Here is an 18,036-nt window from a genome sequence, read left to right as displayed (position 1 = left end):
AGGGTGATGGTCTCTCCCACCCTACAGTCACCTCTCTGGGTCAGGACATCCACACCAGCTGGCCTCAACACGTACACCTAGAGAGAGCGAAAGAGTAGGAGAAAGAGAGAGAGACAGAGAAAGAGAGAGACAGAGAAAGAGAAAGAGAGAGAAAGAGACAGAGAAAGACAGAGAAAGAGAGACAGAGAAAGAGAGAGAGACAGAGAAAGACAGAAAGAGAGACAGAGAAAGACAGAGAGAAAGACAGAGATAAAGAGAGACAGAGAAAGAGAGACAGAGAAAGAGAGAGAGACAGAGAAAGAGAGAGAGACAGAGAAAGAGAGAGAGAGAGAGACAGAGGGATGAGGAGATGAGAGGGTGTTACTGTTACTATAGTGTGTACTGTGAGATAAGAGAGTGTTATTCCCATCGATTGGATAAACCTGTCCAATCCTCAGATCTACTCAAGTGTATCTGCCGTAGGTACTAGAAGTTGATTTGGGATTGTGTGTGTGTGGACACACTCACCTGTCCAGTAGCGGTGTGTAGAGGGTTGCGTGCGTCTGATGCCTGAATATCCACTTGGCCCCGTCTCTTTCCCGCCATGACTTCCCCTTTTATTGTCACCACGGCAACATCACTGTCACTCACCGACCAGCTCACAGTACCACTGCCACCCTCTACCTGGACACACACACATAAAGACCCTGTCATGAATACAGATAAACACACACTTAAACATATACAGACTTACAGTAGTCAAACACACCTGTCTCTCTTTCTGTTACACACACACACACACACACACCTGCAAGTGGTGCTGATAGAGCTGTCCCTCAGGTTGCCAGGGAAACACAAGGAGGCGGGGCTGCATTGTGAGGGGCTCGTAGATCTCAACTTCTTGCTCTGCTCTGATTGGTGGTATCAGGGGCAACGCTCGGCCATCCTGGAGAGAGAGAACGATGGTAATGATATTGTCATCACCCATGTCAAGGTGCCATGATGTTTGACAGAGGTGTGTGTGTGTACCTCAGTGAGCACAGTGAACAGTGCAGCTCGTATAGTAGTGTGCCCAGACCCTTGTGTTTCCAGTACATGGTAGGAACTGTTAGAGGAAGTCTCCAGGACATAGAACAGCCAATCAGAGAAGTCCACGGTCATCACTACATTCTACCAAAGGGAGAGAGGGGTTAGAGAGGAGGGGGAGAGAGAAAGGTGTTAGGTTCAGATAAGCCTCCTGTCCCTGACAGAGTAGGCTTTAGACGTCTAGTGTAAGGGAAGGTAACTCTTATAGTTGTCACGGTAACGTTACCTGTGCCAGGTGTGCTGTGTGACCCTCCTGGTCGTGAACTCGTACAGTCACCTGGTACTGACGACCACTCTCCAACACCCACCTGTCCTCCTCCTCCACACCTAGCGCTACACACACACACACACACACACACACACAGTCATGGCTTGCCATAGTACGACAATAGACATGTTGATAGCTGGGCTCACTCACTCAGGTAACTTGGCTCCACCACAAACACAGAACAGCGAGGCAGGTGGGAAGCAGAGTTTTCTGGTAGGCCTGGGTACAGGGAATGCTGAGGAAAACCACACCTGTAGGACTACAATACCCATAACCCCAGAAACCACACCTTATAGGACTACATTAATGCTAAACTACAGGAATAACTTTAAAGTGGTTAGGTAAGGTGGTCCCATGGTGGAAGGACACTGGGGTGTGTGACGGACAGCGTGGTGCGGCCTAGCCCTCGGGCGGTGATGGTCCCTGTGTCCTGGTCCACAGTGATGACATCATCATCGTCATTTGGGTCTCTCTCTACAGACAGCTCATACTCTCCCTCACCCAGCACCACCTCTATAGGAGACAGAGAAGAGAACATTGCTGGTGCATCATCGGCTGCTCTACAGCTCTAATAAGTACAAGGAGGACTGAGCACTTGATGTTTTCTGTCTCCAATATATTTGTCTGAGCTTTGATGTTCCTTCAGTCTTCTTCCTCTGGATCTTAGAGAAACACAAAGGGACCCTAACTAGAAGACCCATAAAGCTCCCTAAAGACTCTGTAAAGATCTGGCAGACTACACTACTGTCTACATTAGGGACTCACCTAAAGACTCTGTAAAGATCTGACAGACTACACTACTGTCTACATTAGGGACTCACCTAAAGACTCTGTAAAGATCTGACAGACTACACTACTGTCTACATTAGGGACTCACCTAAAGGCTCTGTAAAGATCTGACAGACTACACTACTGTCTACATTAAGGACTCACCTAAAGACTCTGTAAAGATCTGACAGACTACACTACTGTCTACATTAGGGACTCACCTAAAGGCTCTGTAAAGACCTGACAGACTACACTACTGTCTACATTAGGGACTCACCTAAAGACTCTGTAAAGATCTGACAGACTACACTACTGTCTACATTAGGGACTCACCTAAAGACTCTGTAAAGATCTGACAGACTACACTACTGTCTACATTAGGGACTCACCTAAAGACTCTGTAAAGATCTGACAGACTACACTACTGTCTACATTAGGGACTCACCTAAAGGCTCTGTAAAGATCTGACAGACTACACTACTGTCTACATTAGGGACTCACCTAAAGGCTCTGTAAAGATCTGACAGACTACAATACTGTCTACATTAGGGACACACCTAAAGGCTCTGTAAAGATCTGACAGACTACACTACTGTCTACATTAGGGACTCACCTAAAGACTCTGTAAAGATGACAGACTACACTACTGTCTACATTAAGGACTCACCTAAAGATTCTGTAAAGATCTGACAGACTACACTACTGTCTACATTAGGGACTCACCTAAAGGCTCTGTAAAGATCTGACAGACTACACTACTGTCTACATTAGGGACTCACCTAAAGGCTCTGTAAAGATCTGACAGACTACACTACTGTCTACATTAGGGACTCACCTAAAGGCTCTGTAAAGACCTGACAGACTACACTACTGTCTACATTAGGGACTCACCTAAAGACTCTGTAAAGATCTGACAGACAACACTACTGTCTACATTAGGGACTCACCCGTTTCTGTGTCATGCACGCTTTTCCAGACTCTGAAGGAGAGGGTGGAGCCTAGCAGCAGGTAGGCGTCATGGGAGGGGCTAAGGTAGAGTCTGTCTGTCACGGTCAGGCTCACAGAGGCTGGCTCTACCCACTAAGTAACACACAGGGGACAGGTAAAAACCAGCACAAACTATTCTTACACCTAAACTAATCCATCGATCTTCATCCATAATCTATCGCCCCATCCACTCATTCCAGGTGCTTCCATCAATGTATTTATCCTTCGGAAGCCAATGCATCAATCCCTTCATCCATCATTCCCTCCATCCTCCTTACCTTGTAGTCTGGGTGCGAGAGGGAGGCCCTGACCTGTACCACCCCGCTACGGACCCCCTCCAGCAACACACTGTCCCCTTTCTGACCTGCTTCCTCCAGGGACAGGATGTGATGGGGCGGGGAGTAGCCCGCCTCTGAGAAACGCACAAACCTACACAACATACAGTATATCCAGTGCATTCGGGAAGTATTCAGACCCCTTGACCTTTTCCACATTGTGTTACGTGACAACCCTATTCTAAAATGGATTAAATCGTTTTTCCCCCTCATCAATCTACACACAATACCCAATAATGACAGAGCAAAAACAGGTTTTTAGAATTTTTTGGTAATTTATTACAAATAAAAAACTGAAATATCACATTTACATAAGTATTAAGTATTCAGACCCTTTTCTCAGTACTTTGTTGAAGCACCTTTGGCAGCAATTACAGCCTCGAGTCTTCTTGGGTATGACGCTACAAGCTTGTCACACCTGTATTTGGGGAGTTTCTCTCATTCTTCTCTGCAGATCCTCTCAAGCTCTGTCAGGTTGGATGGGGAGTGTTGCTGCACAGCTATTTTCAGGTCTCTCCAGAGATGTTCGATCGGGTTCAAGTCTGGCCTCTGGCTGGGTCACTCAAAGACATTCAAGACTTGTCCCAAAGCCACTCATGCATTGTCTTGGTTGTGTGCTTAGAGTCGTTCTGTTGGAAGGTGAACCTTCGCCCCAGTCTGAGGTCCTGAGCGCTCTGGAGCAGGTTTTCATCAAGTTCTCGCTGTACTTTGCTCCATTCATCTTTCCCACGATCTTGACTAGTCTCCCAGTCCCTGCTGCTGAAAAACATCCACACAGCATGATGTGCCACCACCATGCTTCACCATAGGGATGGTGTCAGGTTTCCTCCAGATGTGACACTTGGCATTCAGGCCAAACAGTTCAATCTTGGTTTCATCAGACCAGAGAATCTTGGTTCTAATGGTCTGAGAGTCCCTTAGGTGCCTTTTGGCAAATTCCAAGTGGGCTGTCATGTGCCTTTTACTGAAGAGTGGCTTCCGTCTGGCCACTCTACCATAAAGTCCTGATTGGTAGAGTGCTGCAGAGATGGTTGTCCTTCTGGAAGGTTTTCCCATCTCCACAGAGGAACAATGGAGCTATGTCAGAGTGACCATCGGGTTCTTGGTCACCTTCTCCCCCGATTGCTCAGTTTGGCCGGGCGGCCAGCTCTAGGAAGTCTTGGTGGTTCCAAACTTCTTCCATTTAAGAATGATGGAGGCCACTGTATTCTTGGGGATATTCAATGCTATAGAATTTTTTTGGTACCTTTCCCCAGATCTGTGCCCCGACACAATCCTGTCTTGGAGCTCTACGGACAATTCCTTTAACCTCATGGCTTGGTTTTTGCTCTGACATGCACTGTCAACTGTGGGACCTTATATAGACAGGCGTGTGCCTTTCCAAATCATGTCCAATCAATTGAATTTACCACAGGTGGACTCCAATCAAGTTGTCGAAACATCTCAAGGATGATCAATGGAAACAGGGGTGAATGCTTATGTAAATAAGGTATTTATTTATTTATTTTTATTCTAAAAACCTGTTTTTGTTTTGTAATTATGGGGTATTGTGTGTAGATTGATGAGGAAAATTTGTATTTAATAAATTTTAGAATAAGGGTAACATAACAAAATGTGGAAAAAGTCAAGGGGTCTGAATACTTTCCGAATGCACTGTACATAACGTTTTCAGTTGACTGTATGTTTCTTTCATCTTCCTTCGTCATTATTTCCCTCTTTCTCCATCCCTCTCACCTAACAATCTCTGCTGTCTCTGAGTCCTTTACTAGCCTCCAGTCAAACTGTAGACCTGCCAGACTACTGAATGTGTTGCCTGAGAGAGAGAGAGAGAAGAGAGGAGAGAGGAGAGAGAGATGATAATGACATCCTCAGGCAGAGACTCCTGGTGCCAGAAGGGAGCAGTAAACACACAGATCCAGGATCCAGGTTCTTTAGCACAACAGTCTGTCTGTCTGTCTGCAGGGACTAGCCTCAGGTTAGTTAGCCTTGAGTCTAACCACTGCTGTCTTTTTCCTCTAGTCTACCCTGGGCTATTGGATGGCTATACAATCTGAACACTGTGACCTGGATGAGTTTCTAAGCCAAGAGAATAAAGAGGAAAAGGGAACTTCTGGGGCTGGATGTGGATAATAGACAAAAGGTGATAGACAGGTTCATTTTGAACTAGGCCTGGCAGCCGAAAACTGTCAACAATAAACCAAAGTTTCCTTTTGACCCTTTGGGTTTGAGTTTTTCCCTCTGTGAGCCTGGGGTACATTTGGATGTGTGGGACATTTAAGCTCAGCTCTAGAAGGAACATCAGTGGGCCCATGCTCAGCGCTCATTCATATGGAGGGATGAAAGGAGGAACAACCCCTTGTCTACATATTGACTGAGTTAAATGTGTGGGGTGGGTGATATGTCAAGGCGAGTACCTCCTGAGTCCAGTGCCACGACGGAGAGCACGAGGGGTGGGTCTTCGGTAAACAGTTGACGCGTCGTCGTGACAACCTGAATCTGCTTGATCTGGTCAACAATGACATCACAGCGCAGGGTATGGCCAGTCACTGAAAGATGATGGGGGCTGTTTAGTTACACCCTCCACACCCCTCCCTCTCTCCGTTCTGCTACACACACACACACACTCCCCTCACCAGAGTCCTGACCCCGTATGATGCTGGCCCCTTGGTTAGTGTACAGTGGAGCGGACAGAGGCCGGGCGGACACTAGGACCTGCTGGCTACAGGCTGATGGAGGGAGGATGGAGGGAGGGATGGAAGGAGAGAGGGGCCAAACAACGACTGCCTGGGGTCGGGAGGACACCCTGAAAATATCACACACAGATAACTAAGTGGCGTTCTGTCCACACCCACTTGGCATTATGTCTAATATTTTAGATGATACATCTGCTTTTTTAGCACCACGACATCAACTTGGCAATCTGAATAGAAACATTCATGTCATCATTCACTGCCACTCACCATTTATAGCATCCCTTCTCTGCTGTCAACGTGAAGTTGACATGATTATGATTTGATCTGGGCAAAAGTAACTTGGGAACATTCAACCTTGTCGACTGGCTCAAAGCAATAATAGTTACACTAAAAATAAAAAATGTACATAATACTTTAGGGTTTAAAACGGCCATTATTGTGAATACATTTTGAGGTCTCAACAATTACGATCACAACATTTAAACTGACTTTAGAGCAGTTTCATTTTTTAAGCAACTTCGCATTGTTTACGTTGAACTGTCAACGCGAGCTAACGTTAACTAGCTAAACTTAGAGGTTTCGATAGCCATTGCTAGCGAACAAGTAATAAAAAACGATATATGTTCGTCATTGACTTGTCATTTCTAAATAAACGAATTAATGAGACAAAAACAGCAACTAAAAAGCTATTAAACTAAACAATATTGCAAAATGTAGGTAGACAGCAAGGCGTCACTATCATTGTTGATTTTTGATCTCAGCTGCCAAAAACAAAAAAGCGCGTTCATGACGAGCTAGTGGCAGAAGAACAGTGACGTCATGTGTTTACAGTCTTGAACGTTCCCCAACCAACTCTACTCTTCTTGGGGCCCAAAATAATTATTTGGACAGACAGGCTACATTTGTTTTATCTAACATTAAATTATTAAACTTTTGTACATTGATATACAATACATTTTGTTTCTCCAAGGAACAAATACAATTTTGCACCATAACACGTCTTCAAACACTCCTTATGCAGCTGCATCTAGATTCTTTAAAGTGCCAATCTGCGATTAAAACAATAACAAAGCGGATGAACCGCTTGTGTTTTGGGTAACAAGCTAAGGGATGGGCCTGAAGAAATGTAACCACTCTCAAACTCAGACATAGCTTTGGATGCAAGCAGTGATCATCCATAATATCAACACTATCGTTTTAACCATGTTTTGAGGCTATACAGTGTGTGTTTACATTTACAATGTTTACAAACATTTTAGTCAAACAAGTTTCTATTTTGGGTTCTGATGGGGTGTGACAGTTGAACTAAGCTCATGAGGAATTTACAAATTAGAGTAAACTAATTGACAACACTTAGGCTTCTACTTCCAGTTTATACATACTATATAAAAAAATATATGGCAAATAGAAATCAAAACTGGATGGTGTTCAGAGATAGATGGGAGGGGTTGAGTGGAGCTGAAGGATGAGACTAAAAACAAATAAAATATAACTATTGTAACATAAGCATTTATAAGTTATATTCTTCAAGAATCAATGGGTATATCATTCACTTATGTCAAATGTATGTAACAAGTGCAGATTGCCAACAATGTGAGGTGTAAATTGGCCTGGGGAAAGAAAACACTTGCATTTTACCATATAGGCCACATTGTATTGCCAATAAAATCAGGTATTCTATCATAGGAAAAGGAAAGGGGATACCTAGTCAGTTGTACAACTGAAATGTGTCTTCCGCATTTAACCCAACTCCTCTGAATCAGAGAGGTGCGGAGAACTGCCTTAATCGACATCCACGTCTTCGGCGCCCGGGGAACTGCCTTGCTCAGGGGCAGAACGACAGATTTTTACCTTGTCAGCTCAGGGATTTGATCAAGCAACCTTTCGAAACAGGACAAGTTTCTACAGTCAGAGTAGTTTTTATGCTGCAGGTAAACTGTAATGATTCGAAAGAAGAAAGAACAGGCAAGCCAAAATTCACCCAATAACTCAGTGATGTTATATAGATATATACTTTATTAATTATCTCTGATAAAATAAAATTACAAAATAATTTCACCCTCAAACGCACCTCCCTTGTCCATTATTTATTATTATTAAAGTTTATTATTAATACATTTATCATAATTGTCAGGACGAATGAGAAGAATACTATAGTATAATAATAGTAGATATTAGCTATAACCGTGAAATCGTAATGGTAGAAAAGACTGAGCAATACAAAGCTATGTAGATTTCAGTAACAGTATACTGTACAGTACAATATTCCAAGCGGGTGTAATTCAGTATTCCGGCCACAGAATGTCACTATAAGACAGTTTTCAAAATGGTCTCCGTAGAAAGGGCTTACAGAGGTAAAATGGTACCTTATTCCATCACGTCATAATAATTATTCTTTCAGATATATAGTTTCTTCGTCTATAGGGTTAAGTTTTGTAAGCAACCGTTTCTCTCTTGCCATGGTCTGGTTAATATTACTTCATTCCTTGTCTATGGCAGTCCATCGAGCACAGTGAAAAGTGCAGTCCATAAAGCACTAGTACTAGTCCAAATCCAATGTTCTTTGAAAAACATTGTCAGGAAATCTGAAACTCCTCTTCCCATCTCTTCTCCCCAGTGACATCCTCTTCTGCCTCTCTTTTGTAGTCCATTTGAGAGAGAGCACTTTGGTAGATTGTGTGTGTGTGTCCGCATGTGGGTGTGGTTCAGCGTGTATGTGTGTGGGTTTAGGCATATCTGTGCCCCTGTGCAAACTGTGTGCTTGTGGTTTGAAATGTACAGCATACATTCATTAAAACAGAGTTTTGGGAACGTGTGTGCATAAGGAAATATGGCAGTAGTGTTTCCTTGGACCGTGTCTATGCTCTCTGTGTCAAGTAATAAATGCCTGGCAGTATGTTCTTTTCAGTTGGACTTAGTGCATTGTCTGCTTGGCAGTAATAGGCTATACTATAGTGTTTTATAGTCTACTATAGTATGCTGCGCAATATTGTGTGCTATTTTGTGTGTGTGTGTGTTTGTTGTGGTGTGTTTATGTTGCCATGGTGTGTCTGTATGTGTGTGTTAAAAGGTAGGTATACTACATGGAGAGTGTGTGTTGTGTGTGTTTGTGTGTGTGTGTGTGTGCGTGCGTGTGTGGTGTTTAGTATGTATTATGGTCATTGATTAAATGGTTCATTAAAGGGATGCTCGTTACCACACAAGTAGCAGTTAGATAGAAAATAGATCATAAGGACAAAAAGTCATAGTCAATAATTCCTGATGGAGGGGAGGGAAGAGGGAGAGAGATGGAGGGAGAGAAAGAGATGAAGAGAAAGAGGGATAGAGAGGGACGAATAGAAACAGAGGGGAGATGTTTTCCTTTCATTAGATTGGATTCCATTAAAGACCTCTGTAATTAGTCCTGGTTATCTGTTTCCCCCTTCATCCCCCTTTCCCCCCTCTCCGTTTCCATCCCCCTCTCTCTCTCTCCTAACCTCCCTCCACTTCCTTGGCTTCTCTCTCTCCCAACCTCCCTCCACTTCCTTGGCTCTCCTATCCCTCACCTTCTCTACCTCCCATCCCTCACTCCCTCTCACAACCTCTTATCTCTGATCCTTTCCCTCACCCTCCCTCATTTCCCCCACTCCTCTATTTTCCTCCCCTATCCCACCCCTCCTCCCTACTCCTTTCCTTAGCAGCTGGATGAGCTAGTGTTGGGCTTCTGGCTGCCCTCCCTTACCCATCCTCTACCCCCCCTCTCCCTCCTCCTCTCTGCAGCATCTGAAGTTGCTAGTATTGGGGCTGACCTCATCCCGTATTCTTATTGGCCCTCTATCTCCTCCTCTACCCTCACCTCTTCTTTCCCCTTCCCATCCTCTCCTCCTCCTCTCTTCAACAACTAGAAGTGCTAGTATTGGGACTAGTGCTGCCCTCTATGGTTCCTTCTGGGGGCTGCTGTGGCTCTGGGGCCAGGGTTGGGCTTGGGGTCAGGGCATGGGCAGGGGCCAGCTGAGCAACAGGGACCAGGGCTGTCCCTCCTCCACCTGCACCTCCCCATCCTCCTCCTCTGTAGTCCCTCTCTCGGAGCAGGTGGAGCAGGGTGGTGTGCTGGGCAGACAGCGTGGCAGACAGGTGGGCAGGCAGGGCACTGAAGCCGGCGGTCAGCTGTTCCACCCGCGTTTCCAGAGACAGCATCTGCCGCTCCAGGTCCTCACTGCGATCGTTCAGCTCCGACATCAGCTCGTACATCACACTTTGCATCTGTACACACACACGCATGCACGCACACACACGCATGCACGCACACACACACACACACACACACACACACACACACACACACACACACACACACACACACACACACACACACACACACACACACACACACGGAGAGAGGAAGATCATTTAGCAATGACATCAGCAGGGTTGGAGTAAATTTGAATTAAAGTCACTCATTTTTATTTCAGTTTACTTCCTGAATTGACTGGCTTCAATTAGAATTAACCCAATCACTGGAGAGATATGGAGGTTTGAGTAAGAGAGCCATGAAAAAGGGAATGAGAAAGAGAGAGAGAGAAGAGAAGAGAAGAGAAGAGAAGAGAAGAGAAGAGAAGAGAAGAGAAGAGAAGAGAAGAGAAGAGAAGAGAAGAGGAGTGAGTGTGAGGAAGGGAACCCTCTGTGTGGGCGTTACCATCTGGTAAAGGCTGAATAAGAAAGGAGAGAGAGAGAGAGAGTTAAGGCTGAATAAGAAAATAGAGAGAGAGTTAAGGCTGAATAAGAAAGGAGAGAGAGAGAGAGTTAAGGCTGAATAAGAAAGGAGAGAGAGAGTTAAGGGCTGAATAAGAAAGGAGAGAGAGAGAGTTAAGGCTGAATAAGAAAGGAGAGAGCGAGAGAGAGAGAGAGAGAGTTAAGGCTGAATAAGAAAGGAGAGAGAGAGAGTTAAGGCTGAATAAGAAAGGAGAGAGAGAGAGAGAGTTAAGGCTGAATAAGAAAGGAGAGAGAGAGTTAAGGGCTGAATAAGAAAGGAGAGAGAGAGAGAGAGTTAAGGCTGAATAAGAAAGGAGAGAGCGAGAGAGAGAGAGAGAGAGTTAAGGCTGAATAAGAAAGGAGAGAGAGAGAGTTAAGGCTGAATAAGAAAGGAGAGAGAGAGAGTTAAGGGCTGAATAAGAAAGGAGAGAGAGAGTTAAGGGCTGAATAAGAAAGGAGAGAGAGAGTTAAGGGCTGAATAAGAAAGGAGAGAGAGAGAGTTAAGGGCTGAATAAGAAAGGAGAGAGAGAGAGAGAGAGAGTTAAGGCTGAATAAGAAAGGAGAGAGAGAGAGAGAGAGAGAGAGTTAAGGCTGAATAAGAAAGGAGAGAGAGAGAGTTAAGGCTGAATAAGAAAGGAGAGAGAGAGAGAGAGTTAAGGCTGAATAAGAAAGGAGAGAGAGAGAGAGAGAGAGAGAGTTAAGGCTGAATAAGAAAGGAGAGAGAGAGAGTTAAGGCTGAATAAGAAAGGAGAGAGAGAGAGTTAAGGCTGAATAAGAAAGGAGAGAGAGAGAGAGAGTTAAGGCTGAATAAGAAAGGAGAGAGAGAGAGAGAGTACAGGTAGATAGAACAACCCTCCATCGCCCATCAGAGCAGCGTAACCATGGTAAAGAGTGGCCGATTGAAAATATTTGTGGCAGAAGGCACTGATCCATAGAGAGACACACACACCACCTACACACCAAACCACCCTCTCTCTTTCTCTGTCTCTCTTTCTCTCTCTCACGCATTCACACCCACACATTAACAGAAATACACCCCCTCCCTCTCTCCTCTCTCCTCTCGTTTTCTCTCTCTGTCATCCCATTTTTAACACTTGTTCCGGTTGCTAGGAGACGCAAAGCCACAGAAACAGACGGGTCATAATGGAAACAGCGGAATGCTGAGATATATTTGGGGGGCAAAGTTATGTGTGTGTCAGAGGGAATTGCATGTGGTGTGTTTGTGTGTGTGCTTGTATGTTTGTGTGTGTGTGCTTCTTAAATACCAGCCCCTCGTATCATGCTTGGACAGCTTTGGACATAAGTGCAAGTGAGTAGCACTGTCTCAGCCACGTACATAGACTAACAGTACATGGCCTTCAGATTGCAGGCCTGAGTACAGTAAGACTAAAGCAAAGTAACTAGCGAGCTACTGCTCCGTCTCAGCTGTTATGGGCAGCCTAGCTGTTTGGAGGAGGTGCTTTCTGTATCCGGAAGTGTCCATGTACACAAAGACACCAGTCAGTGGCAGAGGTAAACAATATCCTGTATGATTACAGATTTCAGCATTTGACATTGCTCTACGTGTGTGTGTGTGTGTGTGTGTGTGTGTGTGTGTGTGTGTGTGTGTGTGTGTGTGTGTGTGTGTGTGTGTATGTGTGTGTGTGTCTGTGTGTGTGTGTCTGTGTGTGTGTGTCTGTGTGTGTGTGTCTGTGTGTGTGTGTGTGTGTCACCTTTGAGAGGTCCACCAGAGTGTTGGCCTGATCACTCAGTTTCCTCTGCTCCATCTTCACACTACGCAGTCTGCAAAAAAACACACACATACACACTGTTACACACACATCGATGATACATCCACAAAAGAGTTAAGCCAGAAAACTGCTAGGTCACAGCTAGGTAACAGTTATTAGCTTAGCTAGGTTAGCAGCAGGTGTATAGCATCAGATTCTAGAATTAGACAGCATAGACCAGACCAGGAAGTACATACAGTACAGTAGAAGCCAACTGGTCCAACAGCTTCAGTTAGCACCATTCACTAGACAGGAGTTCCCTTCGGCTTCCAGAGCTGGAGGGAAAACCCATCATTGTCTAATCTATTTTCATGTCAGTCTAGACAGGTGTCAGACTAGCTAGCCAACCTCTACAACTAATTAACACATAACATTAACACATAACTTTGGTCAATGGCGTTTTTCATTCATCATGGATGAGCTAGCTAGAAATAGGTAAACACTTCTATCAGGATGTTTCTCATAATGATGCTGGGTCAGCCCTGTCAACCAATCACAATGCAGTGTTTCCTGTCCTGGAACTAACCACAGAGACCTAGGCTAGACAACATGTCTGGGTTGTTAATACATGGAAGTGTATTGAGGGCTGCGGGTCAGTGATGTGATGGGTGTGTGCTCTCACTGGTGGATGGCCTGCAGGAACTTCCTCTGGTGTTTGCGGACTCTGGAGTGGTCAATCTTCTTCTGTAGTTTGGTGTGTTTGTAGATGAGCCAAGTCTCCCTCAGAACGTTGGCTGCAGCATTTTTTATCTGCACGGAGAGAACACACACACACAGTTACACATTAGCAAGTCAGGCAGCAGATCTACCCGGCCTCTTCCCCAGCCCCATCTCTCTCCATCTTCCTCTCTCTCGTTCTCAGTCTCTATCTCTCTTCCTCTCCCTCCACACATAGACAATGTCTTCTTCTGTCAACGCGCTCCTCTGTTTTTCTCTTCCTCTGGAGAGTACAACAGTCCCTACTCTCTCTGTCCCTCCACACACATTTGCTCACATACAATCAGTCACACACTGTCCTTAGGGAGAGTCAGCCTCCACAGCCCAATACTATTCATCAACACAGACCTGTCCTTAGGGAGAGTCAGCCTCCACAGCCCAATACTATTCATCAACACAGACCTGTCCTTAGGGAGAGTCAGCCTCCACAGCCCAATACTATTCATCAACACAGACCTGTCCTTAGGGAGAGTCAGCCTCCACAGCCCAATACTATTCATCAACACAGACCTGTCCTTAGGGAGAGTCAGCCTCCACAGCCCAATACTATTCATCAACACAGACCTGTCCTTAGGGAGAGTCAGCCTCCACAGCCCAATACTATTCATCAACACAGACCTGTCCTTAGGGAGAGTCAGCCTCCACAGCCCAATACTATTCATCAACACAGACCTGTCCTTAGGGAGAGTCAGCCTCCACAGCCCAATACTATTCATCAACACAGACCTGTCCTTAGGGAGAGTCAGCCTCCACAGCCCAATACTATTCATCAACACAGACCTGTCCTTAGGGAGAGTCAGCCTCCACAGCCCAATACTATTCATCAACACAGACCTGTCCTTAGGGAGAGTCAGCCTCCACAGCCCAATACTATTCATCAACACAGACCTGTCCTTAGGGAGAGTCAGTCTCCACAGCCCAATACTATTCATCAACACAGACCTGTCCTTAGGGAGAGTCAGCCTCCACAGCCCAATACTATTCATCAACACAGACCTGTCCTTAGGGAGAGTCAGCCTCCACAGCCCAATACTATTCATCAACACAGACCTGTCCTTAGGGAGAGTCAGTCTCCACAGCCCAATACTATTCATCAACACAGACCTGTCCTTAGGGAGAGTCAGCCTCCACAGCCCAATACTATTCATCAACACAGACCTGTCCTTAGGGAGAGTCAGCCTCCACAGCCCAATACTATTCATCAACACAGACCTGTCCTTAGGGAGAGTCAGCCTCCACAGCCCAATACTATTCATCAACACAGACCTGTCCTTAGGGAGAGTCAGTCTCCACAGCCCAATACTATTCATCAACACAGACCTGTCCTTAGGGAGAGTCAGTCTCCACAGCCCAATACTATTCATCAACACAGACCTGTCCTTAGGGAGAGTCAGCCTCCACAGCCCAATACTATTCATCAACACAGACCTGTCCTTAGGGAGAGTCAGCCTCCACAGCCCAATACTATTCATCAACACAGACCTGTCCTTAGGGAGAGTCAGCCTCCACAGCCCAATACTATTCATCAACACAGACCTGTCCTTAGGGAGAGTCAGTCTCCACAGCCCAATACTATTCATCAACACAGACCTGTCCTTAGGGAGAGTCAGCCTCCACAGCCCAATACTATTCATCAACACAGACCTGTCCTTAGGGAGAGTCAGCCTCCACAGCCCAATACTATTCATCAACACAGACCTGTCCTTAGGGAGAGTCAGTCTCCACAGCCCAATACTATTCATCAACACAGACCTGTCCTTAGGGAGAGTCAGTCTCCACAGCCCAATACTATTCATCAACACAGACCTGTCCTTAGGGAGAGTCAGCCTCCACAGCCCAATACTATTCATCAACACAGACCTGTCCTTAGGGAGAGTCAGTCTCCACAGCCCAATACTATTCATCAACACAGACCTGTCCTTAGGGAGAGTCAACCTCCACAGCCCAATACTATTCATCAACACAGACCTGTCCTTAGGGAGAGTCAGCCTCCACAGCCCAATACTATTCATCAACACAGACCTGTCCTTAGGGAGAGTCAGCCTCCACAGCCCAATACTATTCATCAACACAGACCTGTCCTTAGGGAGAGTCAGCCTCCACAGCCCAATACTATTCATCAACACAGACCTGTCCGTAGGGAGAGTCAGCCTCCACAGCCCAATACTATTCATCAACACAGACCTGTCCTTAGGGAGAGTCAGTCTCCACAGCCCAATACTATTCATCAACACAGACCTGTCCTTAGGGAGAGTCAGTCTCCACAGCCCAATACTATTCATCCACACAGACCTGTCCTTAGGTAGAGTCAGTCTCCACAGCCCAATACTATTCATCTACACACAGACCTGTCCTTAGGGAGAGTCTGTCACGTCCTGACCAGTAAAAGGGGTCATTTGTTATTGTGGTATGGTCAGGGCGTGGCAGGGGGTGTTGTTTTGGTGTGTTTGGGTTTGGTTTGTTTCATGGGGATTTGTTCTAGTTTTCATTTTCTATGTTCATTTTCTGTGTGGCGAGTATGGTTTCCAATCAGAGGCAGGTGTCTTTGGTTGTCTCTGATTGGAAGCCATACTTAGGCAGCCTGTTTTTTCCTTTGGGTTTGTGGGTGGTAGTTTTTTGTATAGTCTATGTTACCATACGGAACTGGCGTGTGTCGTTTTGTTATATTTTGTTTAAGTGTTCATGTTACTCTAAATAAAGAAGACGAGCACTCAACACGCTGCGCTTTGGTCCAATCCTTCCCGACAGATGTGACAGAGTCAGCCTCCACAGCCCAATACTATTCGTCCACACAGACCTGTCCAAAGAGATTCCATCAAGCAATCCCTGTGCTTCAATGACCTCTTTTGCCAATTGGCCTGGACCCTTTGCTGCCAACGCGAAGCCCTGCCAATCCATCACGACTGGTCTACCGACGTAACCGTCCAAGGGGGTTTCTGTCCGCCGAAGCAAGCACCAGTTAGCCTGGAGCTAGCCTCGAGCTAGGCCCTGCTCCCGGCTAGCTGAAGAATTCCATCAGATAATTCCTGGGCTTCAATACCTCTTGTGCCAATTGGCCTGGACCCTTTGCTGCCGACACAGAGCCCCGCCGATCCTTCACGACTGGTCTGCCGACGTACCCGTCCGAGGGGGTTTCAACACTCTCCCGTTGCGACGTCCCCCTGAGGCCCATCTGCTAACCTGCTGCTAGCCCGGCCTGCTAGCTGCCTGAATTGCCGTGCCTCCAGCTCGCCTAGCTACTCACTGGACCCTATGATCACTCGGCTACACATGCCTATCCCTAATGTCAATATGCCTTGTCTATTGCTGCTTTGGTTTGTCATTTTTGTCTTATTTCACTGTAGAGCCTCCAGCCCTGCTCAATATGCCTTAGGTAGCCCCTGTGTTCCACCCCCCACACATGCGGTGACCACACCTGGCTTAAATGGTGCCTCTAGAGACAAAACCTCTCTCATCGCCACTCAATGCCTAGGTTTACCTCCACTGTATGCACATCCTACCATACCCTTGTCTGTACATTATGCCTTTGACCTGTCTAGGCTAGGGGGCAGTATTTTCACGGCCGGATGAAAAATGTACCCAATTTAAACAGGTTACTACTCTGGCCCAGAAACTAGAATATGCATATTATTAGTATAGTTGGATAGAAAACACTCTGAAGTTTCTAAAACTGTTTGAATGGTGTCTGTGAGTATAACAGAACTCATATGGCAGGCAAAAACCTGAGAAAAAGTCAACCAGGAAGTGGAGGATCTGAGAATTGTAGTTCTTCTTTCTAGTCCCTTTCGAAACTACAGTATCTGTGGGGTTACGTTGCACTTCCTAAGGCTTCCATTGGCTGTCAAAAGCCTTCAGAAAGTTGTTTCAGCCTTCTCCTGTTACTGGGCAGATAATAGGAGGTCAGTTACAGAGTGGACTGCCTGGCAACAAAGGGACTGGATATGCTCGGTCCCGCGAGCGCACCGTTCCTTCATTTTCTCCTTGAACGAATACGCTATTGTCCGGTTGGAATATTATCGCAATTTTACGTTAAAAATACCATAAAGATTGATTTTAAACAGCGTTTGACATGCTTCTAAGTACGGTAATGGAACATTTTGACTTTTCGTCTCTGGTACCGCGCTCGCGCATTATGCCTTTGGATTGTGCTCTGAACGCACGAACAAAACGGAGGTATTTGGACATAAATATGTATTATTTTGAACGAAAACAACATTTATTGTGGAAGTAGCAGTCCTGGGAGTGCATTCTGACGAAGATCAGCAAAGGTAAGAGAATATTTCTAATACTAATTCTGAGTTTAGGTTGCCCCGAACTTGGCGGGTGTCTGTATAGCTCGCTGTGATGGCTGAGCTATATACTCAGAATATTGAAAAATGTGCTTTCTCCGTAAAGCTATTTTAAAATCTGACAAAGCGGTTGCATCCAGGAGTAGTCTATCTATAATTCTTTAAATAATTGTTAAATATTTTGTCAACGTTTATGATGAGTATTTTTGTAAATTGATGTGCACATTCACCGGCGGTTTTGGTGGGAATACATTTTCTGAACATCACGCGCCAATGTAAAAGGCTGTTTTTGGATATAAATATAAACTTTATCGAACAAAACATACATGTATTGTGTAACATAATGTCCTAGGAGTGTCATCTGGTGAAGATCGTCAAAGGTTAGTGCTTCATTTAGCTGTATTTTGGGTTTTA

General features: G+C 45.5%; 1 protein-coding gene, 1 long non-coding RNA gene and 1 pseudogene across 7 annotated transcripts in view; all 3 read right to left on the bottom strand.

The window, feature by feature from the left end:
* Nucleotides 1–6,933, bottom strand: part of LOC115177318 (nuclear pore membrane glycoprotein 210-like) — a 47,739-nt gene extending 40,806 nt beyond the window's left edge. For 3 of the 6 annotated variants that reach the window (XM_029737972.1, XM_029737974.1, XM_029737976.1), the window contains exons 1-13: nucleotides 6,384–6,932; nucleotides 6,057–6,226; nucleotides 5,838–5,969; nucleotides 5,158–5,236; nucleotides 3,367–3,517; nucleotides 3,049–3,181; nucleotides 1,703–1,846; nucleotides 1,484–1,552; nucleotides 1,292–1,398; nucleotides 1,009–1,149; nucleotides 788–925; nucleotides 508–663; nucleotides 1–77 (exon numbers count right to left, since the gene is read on the bottom strand). The exon at nucleotides 1–77 is cut by the window's left edge. In XM_029737972.1, the coding sequence (XP_029593832.1) occupies nucleotides 1–77; nucleotides 508–663; nucleotides 788–925; nucleotides 1,009–1,149; nucleotides 1,292–1,398; nucleotides 1,484–1,552; nucleotides 1,703–1,846; nucleotides 3,049–3,181; nucleotides 3,367–3,517; nucleotides 5,158–5,236; nucleotides 5,838–5,969; nucleotides 6,057–6,226; nucleotides 6,384–6,550 (1,664 nt within the window). In that variant the 5' untranslated portion in view covers nucleotides 6,551–6,932. Of the gene's footprint in view, nucleotides 78–507; nucleotides 664–787; nucleotides 926–1,008; nucleotides 1,150–1,291; nucleotides 1,399–1,483; nucleotides 1,553–1,702; nucleotides 1,847–3,048; nucleotides 3,182–3,366; nucleotides 3,518–5,157; nucleotides 5,237–5,837; nucleotides 5,970–6,056; nucleotides 6,227–6,383 lie in introns of all 6 variants that reach the window. The other 3 variants (XM_029737977.1, XM_029737973.1, XM_029737975.1) reach the window with 2 other exon arrangements.
* Nucleotides 6,934–9,793: 2,860 nt separating this feature from the next.
* The window catches only part of LOC115176699 (small conductance calcium-activated potassium channel protein 2-like), a 157,627-nt pseudogene continuing 149,384 nt past the window's right edge, over nucleotides 9,794–18,036 (bottom strand).
* On the bottom strand, nucleotides 13,459–13,767 carry LOC115176700 (uncharacterized). Its single transcript, XR_003872268.1, has 2 exons — nucleotides 13,682–13,767; nucleotides 13,459–13,627 (listed from the first exon to the last, which is right to left on the bottom strand). It is a non-coding gene; the product is annotated as an uncharacterized LOC115176700 (long non-coding RNA).

This window comes from Salmo trutta, chromosome 37 (genome assembly GCF_901001165.1).
Source record: "Salmo trutta chromosome 37, fSalTru1.1, whole genome shotgun sequence".
Taxonomy (NCBI): domain Eukaryota; kingdom Metazoa; phylum Chordata; class Actinopteri; order Salmoniformes; family Salmonidae; genus Salmo; species Salmo trutta.
Note: the sequence above shows the minus strand (reverse complement) of the source record. Positions and strands in the feature narration are given on the sequence as shown.